Raw genomic sequence first — 24,570 nt, 5'->3', positions numbered from 1 at the left:
ATAGATTGGTGGATATAGAGGTGAACTAGAAAACAGCGCGGCGTTGCCGCGCCTTTAGCAAAATATACCTGGAAATATACTATATATTTTGAGTATATATTTCAAATGTTGTATATATTTTTTTCAAAATATACCTGCATATATATATATAGATTGTCGGAGAAACATCATAATATCATCAGTCACATGTCCAAAGATCATAACAGTATTAGATAATTAACAAAAGCAGTTGTTGCACATCAGTGCTTCTCATGTCTTATCATGTAGCTATGCACATGCATATTGTAACGCCCCGAAAAAAAATTTCAAGCCTAAAACTACGCGATAGGGTGTTTCGACTAAAAACTGATTCACCGTAAAACCCTGACCCTCTCTGCCACACGTGCGCGTTACGTTCCCCGCCCTGTGCCACACAATGCCCGGCCTCCCCCACGCGCACCGCCTCGACCCTCGCCACCGCGTCACGACGACCGCGCGACCGCTTTCCGCAATTAGCGCCGGCGCAAGTCCTTTCTCGCGCGGCGTGCGAATCCTGCGCGCGCGTGGCCGACCGGCCGCGGTCGCCGCCGCGACCGGCGCCGACGCGCCCCTCCCTTTTCTCCCTCTTCTCTTATCTCTTTTCTCTCTCCCTTCTATTTCTTTTCTCTTTCCTTTTTCTTTCTTTCTTTCTTTCCTTTCTTCCTTCCTTTCTCCTTTTTCCTTTCCCCCTCTCCTCCCTCCTCCTCTCCCCTGCTTCCGTGCACCGCTCTACCACGCCGGCCCCTCCGGCTTGGCCCCGAGCCACGGCCCCTCCCCTCCTGCGCACGCGCCGCGCGTGGCCGCGCGCCGCGCCGCGCCAGCCGCCGCTCGCGCTCAGCCTCGGGCCCGCGCCACGCCACGCCCCGCGCGCACGAGCGCGCTCTGTTCCCGCGCGTGCCGCGCCGCCCGTCGCTGCCCCGCCCCGCCACGCGCGCGCCGTCGTCCTGTGCCGCACAGCGCCGCCCCTGTGCCCGGCTGCCCGTGCCCAAGCGCACGCACGCGCGTGCACCGCGTGCCGCGCCGCCCGCCGTGCCGCCCGTCGCTTCGCGCGCACGGCCGAGCCGTGGCGACGCGCCGCCCGCCGCTGCCGCACCCCGCCTCGCCGCCCGCGCCGCCCCCTGTGCGCACAGCACCCGGCCCCTCCCCACGTGCTTGACGCCGCCTTGACGCCCGCGCCCCGTTGCACGCCGCGTCGCGACCCGGGCGCCATTAATGGCCGCCCGGAGCCGCTCCGCCGGCCACCACTCGCCCGCCCACCCGGCCGCCTATAAATAGGCCCTCACGCAGCCCCTCGTTCCCCCACAGCTTCCACCGCCGCCTCCTGCCTCTCCCCGCGCCCCATCGCCGCCCGCCCGTGTCGCACCACCCGCCGCCACCGCCTCCCGTCGACCGGCCTTCACGCGCCACCCCGGCCCGAGGTGAGGGCGGGAATCGAACCCCCTCTTCCCCCTCTCCCTTTTCCCCCACGCGCCCGAGCCGCCCCGGGCCTCGGCCGCCGGGATTGGGCCGGCGCCGAGCCCCCTTCCCCCCCTCCTCTGTTTCCTGCGGCAGGAGGAAGAAGAGGGGGGTGATTTCGCCCTTAACCCTCCCCCTTCTTTCCTATTTGGTTAAGAGCCCTTCCACCCTCGTGCTCTTTTGCAGAAAAGTCCCTTTTTGCATTTTCTTTCAAACCAAGTCCCTCCACTATATAAACTTATTTCCAAATAGGCCCCACACTTATTTTTGCTGCACCCTAATACTTCTAGAATTTGCAAATAAACCCTGTCCTTTCCAGGAAGTCTACAAATGAGCCCCTGGACCCCTGAAACCATCTTTAACTCGTCATTTTATGTGCGAAACGACCTCCGATCGACCCGAAACTTTACCACGCCCTTTCTAGTATAGTTCTAGCCATGCCATTAAGAAACCACTCAAAGATATTACCCCTATCCCCGTAACTAAATTATTTCCGATTCGAGCTTAACGATAAAAGCTTTTAATTCTTGCGCTTGATTGTATGCCTGTTTGTTTGCGTCGTAGGACACGGAGTGAACGAAGAAGTTCCCGACTGCGGCCAAACCACCGAGGACCAGTTCTGCGACCCCGAGCCCGAGGGACAGTGCTTCGACCAAGACTTCCCGCAAGGACTTGACGATGGCAAGTTCAATCCCGCCCTTTGATGCATGTTTCTGTCCCAGTTTTTATAAACACAACCCAGTGGCCTGTTTTATAAATTTGCATGGTTCTGCTTGCTGAAAACATGGTAGGATAGCCACCCTTGTTTGTGATAACCATACCTTGACTACCTGATTTTATAAAGAAAATGTGTGTGTGTGGGAAAGGATAAAATGTGGTTTTGAAAGACGAGTTAGACGGGATGGATGGCATTTCTGTGTGAATTGCCGTTGGTGTGCTCGTACCTGTGTGGTTGAGCGAGGAAGGGAGATATCCATCTTGTCACCCCTAAGGACCGAGTTGATGTGTCATCTCACCTAGCTTCCTGACGTGCAAACCACTTGACCGTTGTGTGGGCAACGGCATAGCCTAACCCCACTAGTTAGTCTGATAGCCATCAGGAGAGCTGAGAGCAACGGGTGATCAAGGAGACGGGATAAGCTCTGTGTGACTTATGCCCCGGTTAAACCTCGGAGATAGGTCGAATGACCCCTTGAAAGATCCCGTGGTGGCTAGTCAGGCCTAGCTAAGGTGGGTAAGGGCTTTGATGGGATCTGCACCGGCACTAAGGTGTTCGTGCTGTGGTACCCCACCTGTGGGTAAAGTTGCACACCTCTGCAGAGTTAAAATCTATTCGAATAGCCGTGCCCACGGTATTGGGCAGGTTACGGTGTGGTCACATAACTAGTGTTTCTCTCTGGGAACGGTTGGGTTGGTGTGAGTTGTTTGGAAGGTATCCGGCAGTTGTGCCGTGTGCTACGGCGGACGGGGAGTCCGGTAGCTGTTAAAACTTGGGATCCTGTGTGGATCAGCATCATGTGCTCTTTATTACTGAAAAACTGTTTTGAGAAATGTTTTACACAGACCTTTGCATGTAACCGAGTTTTCCGCAAATGAACCATAGCTTTACCCTTGGATTATCCTGTGCATTTAATTCTATTATACCCCCTCCGTGGGTGTGGTTGGACTTGCTGAGTACGTTTGTACTCACCCCATTCTTACTTTTACAGTGGAAGATCCCGACTACGTCCCCGAAGACATCGAGTAGGGTTCCGTCCTGCACCCAGTCTTGCCTGTGGGCGAGGCCACCGCTAGAACTCCGCATGGCGCAAGACTCTGATGATCCGCTGCTCGTAGCTAGTGTAGTAGTGTGGGTTTTAGTTGTAATCCTCGCGAAAGTGGCGCTTCACTGCCCATTACCGCGTAGAGTTGTACGGTGATGTACCATCTGATGTAATAAAAGTGTTATCAGCCTCCTGGGACTGATAAAGCATCACTTTTAGTCTTCCCTAATGGGGGGACGCTTCAGGTGGTATCAGAGCCGTAGGCTGGCCGTAGGACGTGACCCTAGGAGCGAAACCCCCTTTTATACCCTAGGACTTGTTTTAATAGATACTTTCTGCACAAACACTCACCCCTGGTTTTTGCCCTGTTCCAGATGGCTGACAATGGATGGGTCAACGGAATCTGCCACGCAGAGCCCAGCCTTCCTAAATTATTATTGCTCAGCCTGGAACGCGTTGGGGTCATGGAACCACCGGAGTATGCCTACCGTGAGTACATCGCTGGAGGCACCCTTCGGTGCGACATGGTGGTTTTTGTGGAGAAAAGCACCCGCTACCCTGATGTGGACCCTTGGTTCATCTCCACAACTGGTTTCCGCTTCCCCGACACCTACCGAAAGGCCGCCCGTAAAGCCCTACGACGACTGCGTGTGCTATACAGGCACCACCTTCGACGGACTCCTATGGGATTTTTCCCACCCGCTGAAAGAAGAGGACGCACTTGGATTGCCCGGATGAGGGGACTTGGACGAGAAGAAGAAGACCTAGAAGATACGGTCTCCCACCTATCCATCTACCTTACTGGCTTGGATGCACTCTGCCACGAACAATCGGCACAACTGAAGCAGCTAATCCGTGGAATTGAAAAGATAACCCAGGAGCTGGAGGAACAACGGACAAGAGCCGCAAGCGCCGAGTATTCCTTAGCCACCCTCCAAGCCCAGATGCAAGAATACGAGAACCGTAATGGCATAGGTGGATGGATAGAGGAAGAAGAAAAAGAACCCATGGAAACCCATTGGGATAAGGGTACTCAGACCGAAGATGAGATGGATCGGTCCCTTCCAATAAAGAAACGCCATATTAGGATCGAGGAAGAATCCCCATGATAGGATTAGCACCCCGAGCTAGAACCCTACCTTAATGACCACGTATCCATGAAAACTGTACCACCCCTGTTGTAATAATAAATATCATCTACTCCCTTTTGCACCTATACCAGATTGTTTACCTTGTTTCTGTTTCAGATGGCTGAGGAAGGATGGACCCAGGGCGATTGCCAAGCCGCACCTGGATTCCCCAGCCTTTTGATCAACACCCTGGAAGGCCTTGGTGTTACGGAGCGCCCAAGGTACTACAGCCGAGAGTACGAGCACCATGGTACCCTCCGCTGCAGGGTGATCCTGGTCATCGCCAGGAGCAACCGCTACCCCGACATCCAGCCTTGGCGAGCGACCGCCACGGGGTTTAGACACCAAGATACCTACCCCTTGGCCATCAGAAAAGCACTCCGTTACTTGTGCCGGATTTTTGAAGAACACCTCGCCCCCGCGCCAGCCAAGTTCTTCCCGCCGGCCATCAGAACCCCAGTCTGGGAAGCACGCATGAGAAACCTGGAACGACGTCGCCACGAAGAAGGCCCCCTGTACCAAGTGGCTACTTACCTAGCTGCCCTGGACCAACTCTTCGATGAACAAGCCAACCTTCTAAGGGAGCAGACCCATCGAGCCGAGCAAGCGGAGCTCGCAGTGAGATTACAGCAGATCCGAGCCGCCCACGCCGAGGCAAGAGCCGCAGCCGCGATCAGTAGCGAAGCCGTAGCCCAAGAGAACCTCAGGCAAGCCCGAGACCAGCGTATGCAAGACTGGACCCGAAGTGGAACACCTGTCCCGGCAATTGGGGAAGACCATGTTTTACTCGGGACACCCGTCATAGGATGGGGAACACTCTTTGGAAACCCACAAGCCCCATCCGAGAACCCGGAAGGTTCTGCTGCCGCCACGGAAAGAGATGGGGCTGCACAACCCTCGGCGGATGGAAACCCAGAGAACGGCGGAGGATTGCTCACCCTCTCCACCCCAGAAGAAGGCCAGCCCCGCGAGTAAAATAACCAACGCCACCCTAGTGATGTACGCCCCAGCCCCTTTTGGCTTAAATCGTGCCCTTAGACACGACCCTGGACGAGTAGTATGAGACCTAGTCTCACCCTAAGCTGTACCCCCTTGCAGTAATAAAGATTGTTCGTGCTCTTGCTTGTGATGTTGTGTGCTGTTTTGTTGTATGCTGCTTGTTTATATAACTACCGGCAGAAGGTAGATTCTGCCTTATATACGAAATAAACAACTTAAACATCACATAATCATAACCCCACTTTACCCAATCCACAGATGGCTCCCCGAAGCGTCACGAGGGCCTCCCGTAGCCGGAACCCCGCAGCCACTGGTGCCGGAGCGCAGCCCGTTGGGCAAAATCTCCCTCAGGGAGAGCAAGAAGTAAGCCAGAACCGAGGAGAACATCAAGGAGGAGAGCAATTACCACCACCCCCACCCCTCGAAGATCTGGCACAGATAATCCATAACCAGACCCTCATACTGGAAACACTGGCCAACGCCATTGTTAACAGGCAACCACGCGGACAGAGTATGAATGACAAGCTGACAGCCTTCCTGAGGACCAAGCCGCCCACCTTTGCCGGATCCTGCAACCCTCTGGATGCGGACGATTGGTTGCGAGTGATTCAGAGGAAGCTCGAACCCTTCGAATGCCAGGACCGGGACAAAGTCCTTCTAGCAGCCCACCAGCTCACCGGAACAGCATTATCCTGGTGGGAAAACTATTGTGCCGCAGCCGAAGATGCCTCTACCATCACCTGGGGAGAATTCGTAAGGGAGTTCCGCCGCTACCACATCCCTTCGGCCACCATGAAGCGCAAGGCGGATGAATTCCGCGCACTACAACAAGGAAGCATGACGGTGGAGGAGTACACCCACCGGTTCATAGAATTGGCCAGATATGCACCAGAGGAAGTGAGCGACGACGACAAGAAGCAAGACATGTTCAAGAAGGGGTTAAATCCAGAACTCCGGACCTTGCTTACCCCTCAGATCTATCCTGACTTCAACACCCTAATGAACAAAGCCATCCTCACAGAAAGGGCCAAAACCGAAGAACGGAAGGACAACAAGAGGAAGTTCCTGGAGAGTAAGGCCCGCCAACAGGACCGTTTCCAAAAGCAGAGGAACTCCAGCTATACTGCACCAAGATCTCAGGCCCCAATGCAGTATAGGACCCAGTCTCAAGTAACAGGACCACGGGCCCCTGACACGCAGTCTAGGAACCAGAATACCATGAGGGCCCCACAGAGTAATGCAAGCCAGGTCGCCCCAGACAACAACAACGTTAGAGCCTGCTTCAACTGTCGCGAGATAGGGCATTACATTGCTAATTGCCCTTATGCCAAGAATAAGCCGGCCACATCAGCCTTCTCCAACACGGTGAATGGACCCAGACCAGCCCTGACCGGTGCCAACCATGTGCCCGTCCGCAACAGTGACAACGGTCAGCAGACGAAGCAGCCTCAGCAATCGTTTGGACGAGCCCGCGTCAATCACATCGACGCGCAGGAAGCTCAAGAAGCTCAGGGAGTAGTGCTCGGTGAGTACCTAGTCAACTCAGCTCTGGCAACGGTACTATTTGATTCTGGAGCATCGCACTCGTTTATATCCTCAGGCTTTGTGGAGAAACATAAAATACCTACAGTACTACTAAAAATACCCCTATTAACCCGGACGCCTGGAGGCGACATCAATTGTCAATTAGGCTGTCCACGGGTAAGGATCAATCTAAGTGGGGTAGACTTTCTAGCGGATTTGGTAGTACTTAAGTCTGGGGGAATAGACGTGATCCTTGGAATGGACTGGTTAAGCCGACACAATGGGCTCATAGGCTGCACTGATAAAGTGGTACACCTAACGAACCCCGAAGGAGTACAAGTGATCTGTCATACCCGGGATAGTAAGTTTGACCCAATGGTGTTTAGCATGGAGGCCAAGCCTTTAGAAGGAGTCTCGGTAGTAAACGAATACCCAGATGTCTTCCCCGAAGAACTTCCGGGTATGCCACCAGATAGGGATATAGAGTTCGTCATTGACCTTATCCCTGGAACCTCCCCTATAGCCAAAAGACCCTATAGGATGGCGGCATCCGAGTTGACAGAATTAAAGAAACAACTAGAAGAGCTGCAACGAATTGGTTTCATCAGACCAAGCTCGTCACCATGGGGAGCCCCAGTCCTATTTGTTAAGAAGAAAGATGGGAGTATGAGGTTGTGTGTAGATTACCGGGCACTGAACGAGGTCACCATTAAGAACAAGTACCCCCTCCCCAGGATTGATGACCTGTTCGATCAGCTAAAAGGAGCCAAGTACTTTTCCAAGATCGATCTAAGGTCAGGATATTTTCAGCTCAAGATTAGGGAAAGTGACATCCCTAAGACAGCTTTTGTCACCCGCTACGGGCAGTTTGAGTTCACCGTAATGTCCTTTGGACTAACCAATGCCCCTGCCTATTTTATGAACCTCATGAACAAAGTATTTATGGACGAGCTGGATAAGTTTGTCGTAGTCTTTATCGACGACATACTTATCTACTCCAAGAGTATTCAGGAACATGAGCAACACCTGCGGGTAGTATTGGAAAAGCTGAGAGCACATAGGCTATATGCCAAGTTTAGCAAGTGTGAATTCTGGCTGGAAAGAGTAGCCTTCCTTGGACACATCCTAACCGCGGAAGGAGTAGCAGTGGACCCGGAGAAGGTCGAAGCCGTTTCCAACTGGCAGCGACCGACTAACGTTAGCGAAATCAGGAGCTTCCTTGGATTAGCCGGGTACTATCGGAGATTTATTGAAGGATTCTCCAAGATAGCCCGACCCATGACGGAACTTCTTAAGAAGGAAAAGAAGTTCGCCTGGACAGAAAGTTGTGAAAGAAGTTTTCAAGAGTTGAAGCAAAGGCTGACAACCGCCCCAGTGCTAACCCTACCGGACATTCATCGGGATTTTGTCATTTACTGCGACGCATCCCGACAAGGATTAGGGTGTGTGCTGATGCAAGACGGGAAAGTCGTTGCATATGCTTCCCGCCAACTCCGGACCCATGAGCAGAACTATCCGACCCATGATTTGGAACTTGCAGCCGTAGTGCATGCCCTTAAGATTTGGAGACATTATTTGATTGGAAATAAGTGTGAGATTTACACCGACCATAAGAGTTTGAAATATATTTTCACCCAACCGGATTTGAACCTAAGACAGAGGAGATGGTTGGAGTTGGTTAAGGACTACAATTTAGAAATCCATTACCACCCCGGAAAGGCAAATGTGGTAGCCGACGCCTTAAGCCGGAAATCCTATAGACCCAAGGATGATAATCTGTGCGAGGAAATGGTACGACTAAATGTGCACATTGTTCCTCGAGGTTCCAGCCAAGTGCTAAACGTCCGATCGACACTAGAGGATAGGATTAGAGAAGCCCAAAACTCGGACCGGGAGTTAATGAGGATCCGCAAACAAACTGGAGAAAACAAAGCACCGGGCTTCAGAGTAGACGATAAGGGGACATTATGGTACGAGGATAGGATTTGTGTACCCCAGAATGGAGACTTCCGGCAGACAATCATGGACGAAGCCCATAACTCAGCCTACTCCATCCACCCCGGATCCACCAAAATGTATATGGACATAAGACAAAAATATTGGTGGAATGGAATGAAAGCAGATATTGCACGATTTGTGGCACATTGTGATACTTGTCAAAGGATTAAGGCCGAACATCAGAAACCAGCCGGATTATTGCAACCCTTGCCTATCCCGGTATGGAAATGGGATGAGATAGGAATGGACTTCGTAGTGGGTCTACCCCGAACACAGAAGGGACACGATTCCATATGGGTAATAGTGGATCGACTCACTAAATCGGCTCATTTCATACCCGTACGAACCACTTATGGTGGAGAAAAGTTGGCAAAGCTTTATGTGGAAAGCATAGTAAAGTTACATGGAGTGCCTAGCAGAATTGTCTCAGACAGAGGAACCCAATTCACCTCTAGATTTTGGAAAAGCCTGCATAAAGCCATGGGCACTAAGTTGGATTTTAGCTCCGCATACCACCCACAGACGGATGGTCAGACCGAAAGGGTAAATCAGGTCATGGAGGATATGCTGAGAGCATGCGTCCTAACCTATGGAAATGATTGGGAGCAGAGTCTGCCTTATGCAGAATTTTCGTACAACAATAGCTACCAAGCCAGCTTGGGTATGTCGCCATTCGAAGCCCTCTATGGAAGAAAGTGCAAAACTCCCCTGATGTGGTCTGAAGTTGGGGAACGTGCACTAGTAGGACCCGCGCTCATAAAAGAAGCGGAAGAAAAAGTAGCAGAAATCCGCGAGAAATTGAAAGCAGCCCAGTCACGACAAAAGAGCTACGCAGACAAGAAGAGGCGGGAAATAAGTTTCAATCCGGGAGAATTTGTTTATCTCAAAGTCTCACCCATTCGAGGGACACGAAGATTTCAGGTACAAGGAAAATTAGCCCCCCGATACATTGGACCGTATCGAGTTCTGAAGAGAGTCGGAGCAGTGGCATACCGACTAGAGTTACCAGAAGAAATGTCAGATATACACCCAGTGTTTCATGTTTCGCAATTGAGAAGGTGTTTGAGAGTACCCGAGGGAGAACATGTGCCGGTGGAAACCATAGACCTACAGCCGGATTTGCGATATCAGGAAGTGCCGGTCAAGATTCTAGACACTGTCACTAGGAGGACCAGAAACTCCGAAGTACGGATATGCAGAGTTCAATGGAGCAGACATGGAGTAGAGGAAGCAACCTGGGAGCGCGAGGAGGCCCTAAAGAAAGAATTTCCCCATCTGTTTAGAAGCCAGCCGAATCTCGAGGACGAGATTCACTTAAGTGGGGTAGGTTTGTAACGCCCCGAAAAAAAATTTCAAGCCTAAAACTACGCGATAGGGTGTTTCGACTAAAAACTGATTCACCGTAAAACCCTGACCCTCTCTGCCACACGTGCGCGTTACGTTCCCCGCCCTGTGCCACACAATGCCCGGCCTCCCCCACGCGCACCGCCTCGACCCTCGCCACCGCGTCACGACGACCGCGCGACCGCTTTCCGCAATTAGCGCCGGCGCAAGTCCTTTCTCGCGCGGCGCGCGAATCCTGCGCGCGCGTGGCCGACCGGCCGCGGTCGCCGCCGCGACCGGCGCCGACGCGCCCCTCCCTTTTCTCCCTCTTCTCTTATCTCTTTTCTCTCTCCCTTCTATTTCTTTTCTCTTTCCTTTTTCTTTCTTTCTTTCTTTCCTTTCTTCCTTCCTTTCTCCTTTTTCCTTTCCCCCTCTCCTCCCTCCTCCTCTCCCCTGCTTCCGTGCACCGCTCTGCCACGCCGGCCCCTCCGTCTTGGCCCCGAGCCGCGGCCCCTCCCCTCCTGCGCAGGCGCCGCGCGTGGCCGCGCGCCGCGCCGCGCCAGCCGCCGCTCGCGCTCAGCCTCGGGCCCGCTCCACGCCACGCCCCGCGCGCACGAGCGCGCTCTGTTCCCGCGCGTGCCGCGCTGCCCGTCGCTGCCCCGCCCCGCCACGCGCGCGCCGTCGTCCTGTGCCGCACAGCGCCGCCCCTGTGCCCGGCTGCCCGTGCCCAAGCGCGCGCACGCGCGTGCACCGCGTGCCGCGCCGCCCGCCGTGCCGCCCGTCGCTTCGCGCGCACGGCCGAGCCGTGGCGACGCGCCGCCCGCCGCTGCCGCACCCCGCCTCGCCGCCCGCGCCGCCCCCTGTGCGCACAGCACCCGGCCCCTCCCCACGTGCTTGACGCCGCCTTGACGCCCGCGCCCCGTTGCACGCCGCGTCGCGACCCGGGCGCCATTAATGGCCGCCCGGAGCCGCTCCGCCGGCCACCACTCGCCCGCCCACCCGGCCGCCTATAAATAGGCCCTCACGCAGCCCCTCGTTCCCCCACAGCTTCCACCGCCGCCTCCTGCCTCTCCCCGCGCCCCATCGCCGCCCGCCCGTGTCGCACCACCCGCCGCCACCGCCTCCCGTCGACCGGCCTTCACGCGCCACCCCGGCCCGAGGTGAGGGCGGGAATCGAACCCCCTCTTCCCCCTCTCCCTTTTCCCCCACGCGCCCGAGCCGCCCCGGGCCTCGGCCGCCGGGATTGGGCCGGCGCCGAGCCCCCTTCCCCCCCTCCTCTGTTTCCTGCGGCAGGAGGAAGAAGAGGGGGGTGATTTCGCCCTTAACCCTCCCCCTTCTTTCCTATTTGGTTAAGAGCCCTTCCACCCTCGTGCTCTTTTGCAGAAAAGTCCCTTTTTGCATTTTCTTTCAAACCAAGTCCCTCCACTATATAAACTTATTTCCAAATAGGCCCCACACTTATTTTTGCTGCACCCTAATACTTCTAGAATTTGCAAATAAACCCTGTCCTTTCCAGGAAGTCTACAAATGAGCCCCTGGACCCCTGAAACCATCTTTAACTCGTCATTTTATGTGCGAAACGACCTCCGATCGACCCGAAACTTTACCACGCCCTTTCTAGTATAGTTCTAGCCATGCCATTAAGAAACCACTCAAAGATATTACCCCTATCCCCGTAACTAAATTATTTCCGATTTGAGCTTAACGATAAAAGCTTTTAATTCTTGCGCTTGATTGTATGCCTGTTTGTTTGCGTCGTAGGACACGGAGTGAACGAAGAAGTTCCCGACTGCGGCCAAACCACCGAGGACCAGTTCTGCGACCCCGAACCCGAGGGACAGTGCTTCGACCAAGACTTCCCGCAAGGACTTGACGATGGCAAGTTCAATCCCGCCCTTTGATGCATGTTTCTGTCCCAGTTTTTATAAACACAACCCAGTGGCCTGTTTTATAAATTTGCATGGTTCTGCTTGCTGAAAACATGGTAGGATAGCCACCCTTGTTTGTGATAACCATACCTTGACTACCTGATTTTATAAAGAAAATGTGTGTGTGTGGGAAAGGATAAAATGTGGTTTTGAAAGACGAGTTAGACGGGATGGATGGCATTTCTGTGTGAATTGCCGTTGGTGTGCTCGTACCTGTGTGGTTGAGCGAGGAAGGGAGATATCCATCTTGTCACCCCTAAGGACCGAGTTGATGTGTCATCTCACCTAGCTTCCTGACGTGCAAACCACTTGACCGTTGTGTGGGCAACGGCATAGCCTAACCCCACTAGTTAGTCTGATAGCCATCAGGAGAGCTGAGAGCAACGGGTGATCAAGGAGACGGGATAAGCTCTGTGTGACTTATGCCCCGGTTAAACCTCGGAGATAGGTCGAATGACCCCTTGAAAGATCCCGTGGTGGCTAGTCAGGCCTAGCTAAGGTGGGTAAGGGCTTTGATGGGATCTGCACCGGCACTAAGGTGTTCGTGCTGTGGTACCCCACCTGTGGGTAAAGTTGCACACCTCTGCAGAGTTAAAATCTATTCGAATAGCCGTGCCCACGGTATTGGGCAGGTTACGGTGTGGTCACATAACTAGTGTTTCTCTCTGGGAACGGTTGGGTTGGTGTGAGTTGTTTGGAAGGTATCCGGCAGTTGTGCCGTGTGCTACGGCGGACGGGGAGTCCGGTAGCTGTTAAAACTTGGGATCCTGTGTGGATCAGCATCATGTGCTCTTTATTACTGAAAAACTGTTTTGAGAAATGTTTTACACAGACCTTTGCATGTAACCGAGTTTTCCGCAAATGAACCATAGCTTTACCCTTGGATTATCCTGTGCATTTAATTCTGTTATACCCCCTCCGTGGGTGTGGTTGGACTTGCTGAGTACGTTTGTACTCACCCCATTCTTACTTTTACAGTGGAAGATCCCGATTACGTCCCCGAAGACATCGAGTAGGGTTCCGTCCTGCACCCAGTCTTGCCTGTGGGCGAGGCCACCGCTAGAACTCCGCATGGCGCAAGACTCTGATGATCCGCTGCTCGTAGCTAGTGTAGTAGTGTGGGTTTTAGTTGTAATCCTCGCGATAGTGGCGCTTCACTGCCCATTACCGCGTAGAGTTGTACGGTGATGTACCATCTGATGTAATAAAAGTGTTATCAGCTTCCTGGGACTGATGAAGCATCACTTTTAGTCTTCCCTAATGGGGGGACGCTTCACATATAGACATCAAAAGAGTGGTATTGTTGGCGCGCAACAACAAAAGACATGCCATATGGTTAAACTACTAGTCAAAAGGCCTCCTATAGCTACTTCCTTGAATTATATCAGACTTCAATTTTTGCTTTTTTCTTGTGAGCGCATCCTTTTGGTTGTGTTATCTTCTGAAGGATCTTCATTATTATTGTTGATTTCCTGATGAACAGAGTTCTGTAAGTTATATAGTAATTATAAGGTATTGGTTATTGATACAACAATAATAGTGTACGTATTACCTGGTTATGATTGTCTAGCTCTCCAAAGCTTCTTTTGTTTGAGCTCTGAGCTTCTTCACAAATGCTGAAGTGCAGACAAATAAATAGTGAAATGTATGGAGTTAAGAATTATTCAGAAAAATGGAGCACATAATGCAGTAACGTTATAGGTGTGCATATGTACAGATGTATATAATTCAATTATTAAATTTTGCACAATAGAAAAATAATTACTAATCCATATACTATTAAGGAAAATCCTTGAATCTTGTAATATGAGTAGGCAAATAAAATTCTATGTTGCAGTTTAAATTATGGCCTATAAATGGCACAGAGTGGCAGATTACCGACGTTATTTTACATTATGATTAGATGGAGTGCCTGGAAAGGGAATTGAATTTGACATGCAGGAGTGCACCAGTTGTCAGTAACCAGTATTCAGTGTGGCAGTTAGCAGATGGTCACAGCATCCAGTACGGCATATGTTCATGCCAGATTACAGTCGGCCATGACAGCAGGTGACAACAACGCATTACTAAACGAACTTCTTGGTTCACTACTCAGCAGGTGAAAAACCAGATAATTAAGAAATCTTGTAATCGAGGGGTTATAAGCTGGAAGTAAACCACCATGTAAGCAATTCAAGAAACAATTTGAAATTCTCCTACTGAAGCACCAAACTATTCGAATGGAACAACAACAAAATGATCCCGAATGTCCGAACAGGTTGACCTACATCCAAGTGAGCAAAAGTTTGTGACTCCGAGATGGGGAGCACACTACTATTTTTCAACTCTCAAACTATTATTTTTCAAATGGAGCAACAGAGAATTTTGAGTCAAAGCAGGCTATTTGCCAAAGTATCACGAAACAATTCTGATAACCTGAACTGGCTGACCTACATCCAAGCAAGCAAAAGTTTGTGACACTGAGATGGGGAGGACACTCTGAGATCATGATGTCTCAACTCTCAAACTGCTTCGGAATTATAAGTGCTGAGGCTAAGCCAAGCACCACTACTGAGTTTTATCAGTCAAAGGAGTTGGGGATACAGCAACACTAAACAATGAGGTGATAACTAATCAACAAAATATGTGACAAGGCAAATTGATTTAGTAGGAATACATGCAACAGTGTTCACTTCATATTTTCCCTAATTATATTCTAAAGTTGTTGTGCTCATATTGTGATCTAAACTATAAGTGCTGAGGCTAAGCCAAGCACCACCACTGAGTTTTATCAGTCAAATATAATAGTGATTGACAGAACTGCAAGCAAGATGCAGGATGTATTGAATAAAAGGAATATATATAAATCATACCCAAATGGTTCAATCTCCATATCTTGAGTTTCTCCAGCGTCTTGTACCTGTGAATAGTCCGTGAGCTATGTTAGAAAAAAAATAATGATTTAGTTCAGGAAAAGTTTAAATTTTGTGGAGAATGAATGTCATATGCCTATCTTGTTACACTATAACTGAATGTGTAAGAATATTACGTACTCGTTCTTTTGTGTCTTTAGAAGTAATTGGAATCAGCAATGGTAAATCCTTGAATTCTGTGATAAAAGAGGAGGAGGATTCTGGTAGGACACCTTCATTTGAGCTGGTAAATGATATAATAGGCTCCTTTCCGAATCTTTCTTTTATCATAAGCACTTCAAAGGATGGATCAGCAGCGTTAACACTTTTTTTTGATAGCACTCTTACAATGAAAGTAAATTTGTAGCCTATCCAAGCTGATATCTCTGGTGGTATCTCCTTTGGTTTATATTGCTTAATAAGAGTCGATGCACTTTTTCCTATAAGCTCCATTCCTTTTTTCTCAAAGAACATAAATTCTAGCTTGTATGTGTGATCACTTGCAATAAATGGTATTTTGTACCTGAATTAAAAAATATAATATTTTATTAGATCTGATTACAAACAAAAAGTTAGTAAGAATAATCTGGTAATGAAGGTCCATTTGAAATAAATTATGTAATATATAACCTATGGATAGCAGTGCAAGGATAATTATTCGCTGTATCATAAACTTACTTCCATTCAAATTGTGTAGATGGACATCCTTCCTTTGCGCATTCATAATTATTTTCTTTCTGAATCATCCTTGAGTTGCAGATCTTGCAAGCTCTATAACACCATGTTTGGTTTTCTATGATTCCGATAATAGTAGCTGTGCACTGATATCTTTGTCCCTGTATCAAAGTGTAAGAGAACTGAAGTATTTTTATTTATGCAATATTTAACTTTGTCTAAATAAAATTTTTTGTCAATTAAAACATTACCATGTCAAGGAAAGGGTCTACATGCTTGAGCTCTTGTAGGGTTCTGTCTTCAAATTTTTGTGCTGCATCGGCATCAATTTGGAGATACGTCTTTTGGACACGTATAGGATCACTTGGCAAACTATCAACATTTTACAGAATTTCAGGTACTATTTATGGCTAAATAAAAATGAACATATATTTTTTGTATCTTACCTTTTCTGAAAAACCTTGATTTCGGCAATGTCATTTTCGTTGATGTACCAACGACATGCTGAAGTTCCACTCAGAAATGGATAGTGACCTTTGTAGAGCTTCACTAAGGTTCCTACAAATATTGCAATAACATGATGATGTTGACCCACATGTATAACTTGGTCTCCGTCAAATTCCAAAGCTCTTTTCCCTGACAGTGACGACTCAATTGTATTGGCCCTTGCAAAATATGGAAATGTATGTTATAATGGGCAAAATGTTTTTGTATACTATTGTAAATATACAGTACAGAGAGAGTACTTAAGATCTTCTAAGAGTATAACTCTTCTCATTTGCTGATCTCCTGAAGCTGTAGTAACCTTTGTTGCATTTGTGACTGTTCTGATCTTGGCAATAACATCTGTAGGATATATATATATATATATATATAATAATAATAAAAATTATACCAAATATAAAATTAGTGTAATTTTAGTAATGATGATAAAAATAATGATTTAAAAGGGTAAAAAGTATATACCTATAAAACGATCGGTCTTGTTCTTGTATTGCTCCAGCTTATCCAATGGAATTAGTGAGAAAGTATATTTAGGGAAACCTGGAACTTCATCTTTATCTTCAACCACAACCGTCCTTTTGTTGAGCTTGACCATGTAGGGATTGTCAACAACCCTATAAGCTAACTTAGGTGGTTCAATTGTTATTTTAGACATGTAAACAATTTTTCTTTCTTGTAGGTGTGGTTTTAAATCAGCAATAACCTCCGGTGGAATCTCTGCATAGATTGAACTTCCCTATGTATGAATATAAAAAGATTATTAGATGATTCATAAATAAATAACAGATATGAAGATAAATATTAAAAATAAAACAGTAAATAATCACCTAATTTAATATAAAAATTAACTACGAAGGTGGGAAGTCTAAAATAGTTAGTAGAACATGGATGTAGTTTGAAAATTTTGAGAGATTTGTAAAATATATTAATGATAAATCGTTGCGTTATATCAACCAGAATATGTAAATGTAAAATATTAGTGACAAGGAACCTTTTGATCTATGAGAACAAGATCAAGATGTTTGATGTCGTTTTGTTCATTCGTGCTTCTGAACTCCCACATTCTTGATATTCGCACATGTAAACTATAATTTAGCCTTCCTGGACGCACTTGTGATACTGGAGTAATTTCCATCTGCAATAATAATATAATGAAAGATGTCACTAAAATATAGAAAAGAGATTAAGCTTATATTTCATCGTTCGAGTGCTGATAGTTCTAAATTGTCATTAACAATTAAAACAGGTCTTGATAGACGGCATGATCTATTATGTGAACATTATAGCTAGGTAAACATATGCATTGTAAAGGAAGTATAACAGAGGAGTAGTAGAAGTTGATACCCATATAGCGAGATAAAAATTTCAATTATTATGAAATAAGTATAAGTCAAGTACTAATTTGACAATTATTATGAAAATACCGCGGCGTTGCCGTGCCTTTAGCAAAATATACTTGCAAATATACTATATATTTTGAGTATATATTTTTTATGCTTCAGGTTTGGTAAAATAATTGAGTTTATATTTTGCATGTGTATAATTTAAGGATATCTAGTTAGATAATTTTAAGTATTTCTCTATATACTATGTTTTTAGTTTTGGTTCCACATGATCCATCTGGGTTTTGTATCAATATTTTTAATCCTTTTCTATTTTTCTCTCTTGATATAGCAACATATAATTGTCCATGTGTAAATACTGGTTGTTTCAAATAGACTCCAACATTTGACAAACTTTGTCCTTGACTTTTATTTATAGTCATTGAATAACAAACCTTAATTGGGAACTGTCGTCTAGATAATGTGAAAGGCCATTGTGATCCTCGCGTTGTTAGATTTATTCTAGGTATAAGTATTTTGTCACCAGTATGTGTACCAGTAATTATAACAGCCTCAATAACATTTTGTCCTAGATTTGTGACTATTAGTCGAGTACCATTACACAAGCCTAGACTTTGGTTTAGATTCCTCAAAAGCATTATAGGCACACCAATTTTGAGTTTCAATCTATGAGTTGGGAAATTGTTTGCATTTAAGGAATTTAAATATTCTATTGGATAAAGTATATCAGCATCATTACATGTATCTGTACAGTTTGATATACTGTCAGCGCTAAAATATTCTTTCTCTGAACCTAGTATAAAGCTCATGATATATTCATTTATTTCATCAACTATGTCATTTGTTGTTGCAAGAATTGCTCTATCTTTAATATATTCCGGATCATTAAATTTTGTTTGCAAATGTGGATATGTCGATTCAACTAATACTTTCATTTTATTGTCAGTTGTGGTTATCAATAGATCTGATGGTATTTCCACTATTTTGCAATCACTATCTTCGTCTATATCATTTGTGACTCCGTTCGTTCCGTTTCCAATACTTAGTATCCAGTCATTGAAATCAAGAGTTTCATTATATTCAAAAGTATTTGTTTGCAATTTTTTAAGCGCATATTCTCATGTAAATATAATATTTTGATATGATTCCAAAGATATGACTTGAATATTGATGCATTTATGATTTGTGATTTAGATGCATTTTCAATAACAGGTAGTATTTGCTTTGGGTCCCTGCCAAGAACGACAACCTTTCCTCCAAAGGGAATATCTTGTAATTTTGATTCTTTTTCTGATAATATATCTCTTAGTGACCTATCAAAGGCTTCAAAGCATTGCCTATTAGTCATTAATGCTTCATCCCATATAATAAGATCTGTTTGTGCTAATAGTTGTGCTAATTTTGTGCCTCGTTTTATTTCACAAACTGATAGCTCATCAGTATCTATTGGAATTTTGAATCTTGAATGTGCGGTGCGCCCATTTGGAAGTAACAATGAAGGCACTCCTGATGATGCAACTGTCAAAACTATTTTTCTTTGTGATCTTAGAAATGATACGATAGTATTCCAAAGAAATGTTTTGCCAGTTCCACCGTGGCCACATACAAAGAAGAAATCTGTTTTTTTGCTTAGAACATTGTCAATTATTTTATGAAATGCATTTTTCTGGTCTTTGTTCAATTGAGAATATAATTTATTTGCTTCTATTTCTAAAGAGTGTACATCATATTTTAGTTCTTCTTCTATAAGTTGATTATTATTATTTGTACACTCTATTGATATTTGTGGCAGGTTGTATGTGCATATATTACCTCCATTTCTTGATAATATTTCTTGTAGTTCGTGTAATAATTTCTCTTGCAATTCTAACTCTGTGGGCTGGTAAACAATGGGTTTGTATTTGGCAATTAAATAATATTTGATATCATCAACCATTTTTCGCCAATTTTTTCGTAGAATCTTCTTTCATCTTGTAAATTGCAAAATAATAACATAGTTGTAAATAGATATCTCAATTGAAGAGATGTAGCCCAAGTTGTTGCTTCATCAAATGTTCTGTACCATTCTTCGTCATGTTGTAATAGACCACGTGCTGCACAAGCCTCTTTAAATGTTTGATATATAGTTTCATTGTATGTTCTTAGATCCTCATAACTTGTTGCTCCTTTTACGATCATTAAGAGCATTCGAAGATAGAAGCGTTCCCCTTCTATCGGATTAACATAGTATAATCGTCCAATTTTGAAGCCACGTTCCCTTTGAATCCACTTATTATTTGTCTCATCCCATCTCCAAAGCTTTGGGAACTCACAGTATGTTAGCTTTTTAGCATTTTCATTTAGTTTATTTGTCTCAAACCATTCTGTTAATTTTGTACTTTTGTACTTAGGATCTTGTATTATATATTTTAAATCGATATTTTCATGCAATTTTATTGTGTTTTGTAGAGGTAAATGCACCGGTAGTCTCTCAACTGGTGGCCAATGATAATGTATATCAAAGCCAAGTAGTCTCCATAGGGAGTCTTGTTGACAAATATATCTAGACTCTAAATATTCTTTAATTTCATTTATATCTTTATCTTCTTGATTTACAAATGAATCATTGTCCTTGTTAATTTTCTGAAAAACTATAGTTGCTTTATCTGGCCCTTTGTTAACATATTTACATAAATATTTAAGCAATTTACTCTTATTCACAAATTCTACATTTATGTGTGCTTGAAATTTCTTTAGGAGAAATAAATTATGTGGAACAACCCATCTATTATCTAAGTTATGATTGTCTCTTCGTACATAAATATTTGTATCTCTTCTACGATATTGAGTGAATCCATTATCAGTAAAATTAGTTTCGTCTTGGAATTCTTTTGGGTAATATTTTGAGCATTTTCCTTTTTTCATACATGGGCTCTTCTCATTTTTGTTTCCACATGGTCTGTGAATCATATGTTCAGCTACAAGGACATATCCTAATGGATCCTGATTTGGATTAGGTATCTCAGCTGATATCCATGTATCTATTATTTCTGGTGTGATTTGATTGTCTTTTTTATCTAACCAGACTAAGATGTGTACATGTGGTAGTCCTCTTTTTTGAAATTCAACAGAATATGGAATAGCAATTACTTCTCCAAATATTTTTTTTGATCGTATATCTTCTAATAGCTCTTCTAGTTTCATGTGGAATACACGTACTATTATATCATCTCTATCATTAGCTTGCTCACCCTTTAGAATAGCTAATGTTATTTCAGACCATTTAGTATTACAAGTGAATGTTATAAATAGATCAGGAGGCCCATATTCTCTGCAGATTGCTATACCATCATGGTAATTTTGTATAACATATCTTCTTGATCCTACATGACTTGATGGAAGGAAAACTCTTTTTCCAATTTGATTTCCTTTATTAAGTCCCTTTTCGATTGCATCAAATATGCCTTGAAGATACTCTGCTCTTAACTTGTTTTGGTTTTTTGCTATATACATGAGTCGATCTTCATCTTCGATTGCGCGAGCGTCTACTATTGCTTGCTTTGATAATCTGCCATAGCACAAAAATGGATTCGGTTGATTTGGTCTAAAATGCATATGATATTTGTAATATTCATGTGGTGTTACTGTAGATCTCTTTCATTTTGTCACACGCTTGGTATTTGTTTCGTGGTAATTTATGCCTAATTGAAATCCTCTTTCCCCATATGGAAATAGTAAAGGATACTGTAGTGCCATATATGCAGGGTGATATATACTTATACGTTGTAGTCCCCTCATTTTTGTACTTACGATAATATCTCGTTTATATTTTTCAAGACTTAGATCACCAACTATGAGCATAGCGAGTTCTTCTGAGTGTGGCATTTCATATTACGAAGGATCGTCCTTATTTGCTCCAATAATGCGTATACTAACATCTATTCCTTTGTGTTGTTCAAGTAGATCGCGTGCATGTCTAAATACTTTTACTAGTGGATTATATTGGTCTAGCATTTTTCTAAGTTCTTCGACTATAGAAGGATTTATATCATTTGTTTCATTATCTTCTTTATTTAATGCTCGAATTCTATTTTCAATTTCATTTTTTGTATCAAAAATATATAATTCTGCAAATTTGGGATCATCATCTTGTTTAGGTAGTAAGGAACCAATACGATGGTGTATTTGTCCATTTATACGGAAAACATAGGGCCCTTGACCTCTGTTTATGTTTTTATCGATGTTGCCACCCATTGATGTAAAAGCAAACAAACTATTATATTGTCGTATTTTCTGTAAAAAGTGTTTTGATATAGTACTTTCTTTATTATTAATTAACATAGAGAGAAATGGTGGTGGTTCTTTATATGGGGGTATTTTAATTTGTCCATATTTACAACATTTTGAATACAATATTTCTTTATTTTTTCTTGAATCTTCTTTATTTCTTTCGTTAAACCAAAATATGGCATTACAATATTTGCATATATATTCTGGTTTCCCAAGATATGATCTTCCACTATAGGAATCTTTCAAATGTTGTATATATTCAGATGGGAATGAGATCATGCCATGAGAAGAATATATGTATGGATGTATGTCCATATGCTCCACATGGTGTCTTTTTATTTGGCCCTTATTTTCATTATCATTTTGTATTTCTCGTTTCCTTTTTCTCCTTTGCGTTATCTCCGACCTTTTTTGCATCTTTGTTTTTTGATCAGACTCAATATTGATGTCTGGAAGTGTAAGTTTTCTTTTGCCACGTCCCATATGTGTATTTTTTTTATTTATTTTCCTTAAGACTCTTTCTTTATTTCCTGCAATAAAATATATTAGTTTAAGAAAAAAGTTTTGTTAGTTAGATGGGGAAAGAAATTTAGAAGTGCACTAATGGATCCTAATAGCTGTATATATGGCAAGAGAAAAATATTGGAGAAAAAATTGTAATTAAATGGTTGGGTCGTATTCGATGCTATTTTAAAAATAGTAATTTTTGTTTAGGCGTACTTGTAAGCTGAGTGTACGTATGCAAAATTAAAAGTGCGCATGTTATACTTGCAAAGCTATTTATTGTTGCCTTGAGGGGAAAAAAAGCTTGAGAGAAAAAGTAGTATATTACTTACTGGTATGGAACAGAATTGTACCGCTGCAAATTTCAAAAGGCTACCTTGTTCTCCAGCTATGTCCTGCGGTGAAAGATATATTAATATCCATAACTCAATAATTGTATTTGAGAATATGATCACACTTGAAAATAGCGATGCGTGTTTATCTTAGCATGTCAAAGTAAGAAATATATATGTCAAAGTATGCAGAAATAAATACGTCCTCTATCACGCGTGCCCACAATGCATCTGCACGTATCAACAGCTTGTATGCATCTGCATACCATATCTTAGACAACAAAACGCTAATTTTAGCAATGACATACTACCTTGTTCATTGAACGCGAGTAAAACGTGGCCGAGGACTTTATTGCCAACTTGCCATATTATTCCTAGGCAAAGGACGCCTGGTCCAGCGTTGGTTCAGTGAGTAGCTTGCCTTGGAGGCATTTCGTCGAGCAACTATCGGGCATCGTCCAATGACCGTTCCACCTGGCAGGGCGCTTGCTGGCGCTCTTGGCTGAGTGGGAGGGCGCTCAGGGGCGCGCGGGGAGCTGCGAAGGGTTGGCGCTGCTTGCTTGCTTCATCATGTGTGCATTCAGATGGCGCCCGGCGTGGAGCCGTGGACACTGCTGCTCCATCGCAAGCTGCGGCCGACGGATAACAGATGCAGGCAACAGGGGAAGGAGGTGCAGAGGTCAGCGACGACGAGGGTGAGCGCACTTCCTTTGGTCATATCCGCGCTCTCTCGGGCCTCCGGGCCGAGCGGGCGCGAGGTGCCTCGTGCCATGGTCGCGTGCCTTCGGCTTCGCTGCGGGTCGCGCGCCTCTCGTTCTCGGAGTGCACGGTGGAGATGGGGCTGCTACTGTGAGGCGGGGAAGCAGCAACCAGTCAAGCGAGACGGGACTCGGGAAGGCTCTGGAAACGCTAGGTGTGCTATGTGCTCCTGCTCAAGAAGGAGGCGTCCGAAGGCAGAGCTTTGGGTTCCCTTGCTTGGAGAATGCAGAGTTGGTCGTGCGCTCGAGCTAGTGCCCGGCAGGCCGGAGAGCACGAAGCAACGTGGCTCTGACAGTCCGACCCTTGCGGCCCTTTCCTGCTCCGTGCGCTTGTTGGCGCTCGCCGCGCGCGATATACCCAACACAACGCGCTGTGAACGTCGGAGACCCGCACTCGCCGACCTCGTCTGGCACCTGCGACACTGCACCCGAGGTCCTTCTCTGTGCCGCCCCTCCCTCTCTCTCGCCCAAATCCCGTCCGCTCTGCGCTGTTGGCCCCTCTCTCTCGCCCAGATCCCGCCCCCAATCCCGTGCTGCCGCTCCCTCGGCCAGATCTCGCCCCCAATCCCGTGCTGCCGCTCCCTGCACTGACCACCGCCGTCGCCAAAGCTCTCCCTCGCGGCCGATTTTTCAACCCCCGCTCCACCATCCTCTCTTTCAGTTCCAACAGTTAAATCAAGCCTCTTTTGCGCGGCGCAGCAGGAGGAGCAGGAGGGTCTGCTGGGAGGTCTGGCGTGCTGGGAGGGAAGGTCTGCTTTGGTTTTGGTGGCGCTCGGGCGTCGCGGCGTGCGGGCAGGGCTCCCCGCGCCCCCTCGTGCGCCTGGCCTGGGGGAAGCAGGAGGCGCAGCAATTCGGCTCGCGGATTGGGGCGGGTCGGTGGGGTCGCGCGCGCGAGGAGCTAGAGGGCATCCGCCGAGCGGCCGGCGCGGGCGCGGGAGGCGATGTGCTCGGGCGCGGCGCGCGCATCCCGTCGAGCAGGCGGCGGGCGTGGCATGAGAGAGCTGGCGGGAGGCGCGCGGCGCAGGGGCAACGATGAGGAACGAGAGAAGGGAAGAGGCGGTAGGAATCTTACCACACTCGCCGGTGTCGACGTTCTCCGGAAGGACGGAAGACGATGGGTCGCTGAGGAAGACAATGGAAGACGATGGAAGAGGAT

At 46.2% G+C, this 24,570-nt stretch overlaps 1 protein-coding gene across 2 annotated transcripts; it reads right to left on the bottom strand.

Annotated features, from left to right (window-relative positions):
• Positions 1 to 220: 220 nt before the first annotated feature.
• On the bottom strand, positions 221 to 24,570 carry LOC112901915 (replication protein A 70 kDa DNA-binding subunit B-like). Of its 2 annotated transcripts, XM_025970781.1 has the most exons (13): positions 24,487 to 24,570; positions 22,657 to 22,719; positions 17,200 to 17,343; positions 16,671 to 16,944; positions 16,451 to 16,550; positions 16,151 to 16,369; positions 15,956 to 16,076; positions 15,708 to 15,865; positions 15,171 to 15,552; positions 14,991 to 15,037; positions 13,691 to 13,754; positions 13,416 to 13,610; positions 221 to 279 (listed from the first exon to the last, which is right to left on the bottom strand). In XM_025970781.1, exons 3-12 carry the CDS (start codon positions 17,341 to 17,343, stop codon positions 13,530 to 13,532), a joined length of 1,590 nt encoding a protein of 529 aa, XP_025826566.1. In that variant the 5' UTR covers positions 22,657 to 22,719; positions 24,487 to 24,570; the 3' UTR covers positions 221 to 279; positions 13,416 to 13,529. The 2 variants fall into 2 exon arrangements, with proteins under 2 accessions (XP_025826566.1, XP_025826565.1); XM_025970780.1 differs by lacking the exon at positions 221 to 279 and having other exon boundaries at positions 13,251 to 13,610; positions 15,708 to 15,886.

Source organism: Panicum hallii, chromosome 8 (assembly GCF_002211085.1).
Source record: "Panicum hallii strain FIL2 chromosome 8, PHallii_v3.1, whole genome shotgun sequence".
Taxonomy (NCBI): domain Eukaryota; kingdom Viridiplantae; phylum Streptophyta; class Magnoliopsida; order Poales; family Poaceae; genus Panicum; species Panicum hallii.
Note: the sequence above shows the minus strand (reverse complement) of the source record. Positions and strands in the feature narration are given on the sequence as shown.